This window comes from Monoraphidium neglectum (genome assembly GCF_000611645.1).
Source record: "Monoraphidium neglectum strain SAG 48.87 unplaced genomic scaffold scaffold03519, whole genome shotgun sequence".
Taxonomy (NCBI): Eukaryota; Viridiplantae; Chlorophyta; class Chlorophyceae; order Sphaeropleales; family Selenastraceae; genus Monoraphidium; species Monoraphidium neglectum.
The window spans coordinates 3,321-6,295 of record NW_014010110.1 but is presented as its reverse complement, the minus strand read 5'-3'; the positions used below and the strand labels follow the sequence as shown (position 1 = coordinate 6,295).

At 61.0% G+C, this 2,975-nt stretch overlaps 2 protein-coding genes across 2 annotated transcripts in view; one reads left to right on the top strand and one right to left on the bottom strand.

Moving 5' to 3' along the window:
- Positions 1-1,973: 1,973 nt before the first annotated feature.
- MNEG_12925 (hypothetical protein) lies at positions 1,974-2,468 on the top strand (the record flags this gene model as incomplete). The annotated part of the gene is made up of 1 exon (XM_014038605.1): positions 1,974-2,468. One exon carries the CDS (start codon positions 1,974-1,976, stop codon positions 2,466-2,468), a length of 495 nt encoding a protein of 164 aa, XP_013894059.1.
- A 353-nt stretch (positions 2,469-2,821) lies between these two features.
- The window catches only part of MNEG_12924 (60S ribosomal protein L15-1), a gene marked incomplete at both ends in the record, with an annotated part of 2,610 nt that continues 2,456 nt past the window's right edge, over positions 2,822-2,975 (bottom strand). Inside the window, one exon of the mRNA XM_014038604.1 lies at positions 2,822-2,965. Coding sequence (XP_013894058.1) covers positions 2,822-2,965 — 144 coding nt within the window. The remainder of the gene's footprint in view (positions 2,966-2,975) is intronic.

Sequence of the window (2,975 nt, the reverse complement as noted above, 5' to 3'; positions counted from 1 at the left end):
TTCAGGATCAACATACTGCAGGTGGCTGCGCGCTGGGGCCTCATCTCGCTGGCTGTGACGGACAGACGGCACTGTCTTCCTGCATGCGCTAAGAGTGGCTGCTCGTGTACATGCGGACGCTGCTCCGGCCCCATGGATGGATAGGCTGCTGTCTTGGTGCATGGTGTTGCCGCGATTGACTTCTCGCCATGCGGCCACGGCGAACCCCCATGCAGCGGCGCCTGGCGCGCCACGAGGAGGCGGCGCTGTCAAAGTACTATGAGCTGGACCGCAAGCTGCGCAACGATGCACGGCTCTCGCTGCTGCTCGTGCCGGCGTAGCGTGCGTGTGAGGGAAAGAAGGCGGCCCCAAAGTAAAATTTGACCAAACCGCAAAGCGTGTGCAGCTAGGATCGAGTGCTGCCGGTTGAGTGGTCCAGCTGTGTGGGCACGCTACACATCGAATAATGAGCTCCGGCTCTGTATCGGCCACCTAGATGGGGATACAACAGGGTGTGATTGGAACCGTGCGTTTTGGATCGCCACACAGGACACTATCTTAGAGGGACCAGCGTACATGCCATGGCTCCTGTGCCTCGTCAGCCGCCTGTGCCGGTCAAACCCCCACTGGCGATGCTGCCTTTCATCACACTGGAAACCGCGGCAATCACGAACAACCTACTTTTTCGGTGTTATTATCTTCCTCGCCGTCATAAGCCTACACTACAAGTGCTCGAGTGGAGGCTGATCTATGCACGCGTCTATGATACTATGAAACTCCTCAAAGATGCGGTTTGCTGCCCTTGTTTTGCCGCGGATGTCGCCAGGGACGACGACTCTCGTCAACCGACAACTAGCATGGAGGAGGGTCCGTCCAAGTGCGGCGCTCAGGTGCAGGCGCAACCCGACGCAGCGGCGCCTGGGGCTGGGCAAGCGACGATCATTAGCAAGCAGCTAGATGTTGCCGCCCTGGATTTGCTCTTCATGGACATCAGGAATGGCCGCATGCCGTCTGCCGAAGAGCTGCCTTCAACAATCAACGGGCTCCTTGCTGCCCTGTCAGCAGAGCACTGCAATCTTGCTGCAGCAGTGCTCTGGCGAATCGTCTGCAAGATGTCCGTGCACGACAACGCCACCGTGCTGCCTGCGCTGGTTGCCCAGCTACGAGTCCCCTGCGCATTTGAAGCGGCCAGCGAGGCGCTTGTGCAGATCTTTTTGTACCGCAGCCACCTCGCGTGCTGTGTTGAGTTGGACGGACTCATGTCAGCATTGGTGGGTGTTGGGTGCTGTGGAGTGCGTGTGCCCACAGCCAATGTGATGTGGCTGCTTGAGCACGTCGTACACATTGGCGCGGGCTCGGGGCGCTCGGTGATTGAGGCCGAGGGACTTCTACCCGCCCTAGTGGACGCTTTGCGCTGCGAAACGACTGCACACAGCGCGGCACGGATGCTGGGACGTCTTGCTTCATCAAGCGAGGAAATTACGCGCGTGTTGGGTGAGGCTGAAGGGCTGTTACCGGCCCTGGTGGGGGCGTTGAACTCTAGTGGCGCAATAGCACATGATGCGGCATGGGTTCTTGCACGCCTCACCTGTCGCAAGGATGACTTGACACAGTGTGTGGTTGAGACCGAGGGCATGATCCCCGCCCTTCTTGGGGCGATTGCGTCCCCCGATGCTGGCGAGGCAGCTGCCTCGGTACTAGCCAACGTTGCTCGCAGCAGCCAAGACTGCGCACGCAAAATTGCTTTTGCGCACGGGGCTCTCGCCGCAGTTGTCAGGGCGTACAAGGCGTTTAATTGGGGTTTGGGGTCTGTCTTGGCCAGCATCGCTCAGATCGACACTCAATTCTGCCAGTGTGTGGCAGCGTTTGACGGTGTGCTTGACACAGCGGTGCTGGGACTGGACATGCCGGCCCAGTCATATCTGGTCGACACACTGATAATGACGCTTGCGACCAACGGTGCCGCAGAGATATTAGCCGCCAACAGCGCGTTAATGGCGGCGATGGGGCGTGCAGCCGCACGCAACGAGCCGGGGGACTTGATTCCGGCTCTCATGACGATTGCGAAGTGTTGCGACACAACCTCGCACAGGGGCCTAGCGGCTGTGCAGGGAATCCTGCCAGGTTTGGCGGCACTGGCTCTTGGGCCACCCGCTTGCTACCCAAGCGCCTGCTGCCGAGTTTTCGCCTTCTATGCCAAGGCGATCCTGCACGACCTGTGTAGTAGAACTGGCGCAACCGTCATCGCTGCCGCCTTTGCACCGTACCTTGCCAATGCAGGCAGCAGCCTTCGGGCGGCCGCACGGGCCTTCCTCTCTGCGCCGCCCTTGTCAGTGCCTGACATCGTCCTGGATGCGATCGAGCACACTGCACGCAACGCGTCTGCCGATGCTGCAGCGCTGCGCGCCCAGGTGGCGGAGCTCGAGGCCATCCCAGTCAACACGCGCGCCGCCATCGTCGAGCTGGCATTCGCCGTTAGGGATACTTAACTTTCTTGCCCCATTACTGGCTGTTGAGCACATGGTCCTTTGTGCCGTGCATTTGCTGTGCAGCTAGCAGCTGCTATGGTAATATTGAGTGTGGCACCCGATCAAAGACTCAGACGACTCTCAACCTTCATGGTGCTGTATGCGGTCTGCATGAGTGCTTGTGCTCTGTTTTGGCAATGCAGCGCGCCCGCACCGCTTTGGTCCTCAGCTTCCATGGTTGTGCAGGCACGTTACAAAGCCGTCACCGACCACTGAGCAGGCCGGGCACTGCCAGCCGCAGCCACCCCACGAGCGCGCCGGCCGCACCCAGCGCCGCCGCCACGGCCGCCGCAGCCGCGCGCCGGAGGGGCGCTCTAGCGGTAGCGCCGCAGGCTGGGGCTGTTGTGCTTGAGCCAGGTGGCGCGCTTGGAGGGGGCGTTCTTGTTGTAGCGGCTGCCCTTGCCGTGCAGGCCGCGGTACTTCTTGCCGGCAGAGGTCAGGCCGCGCAGCTCGCGGCGCTTGTGGACT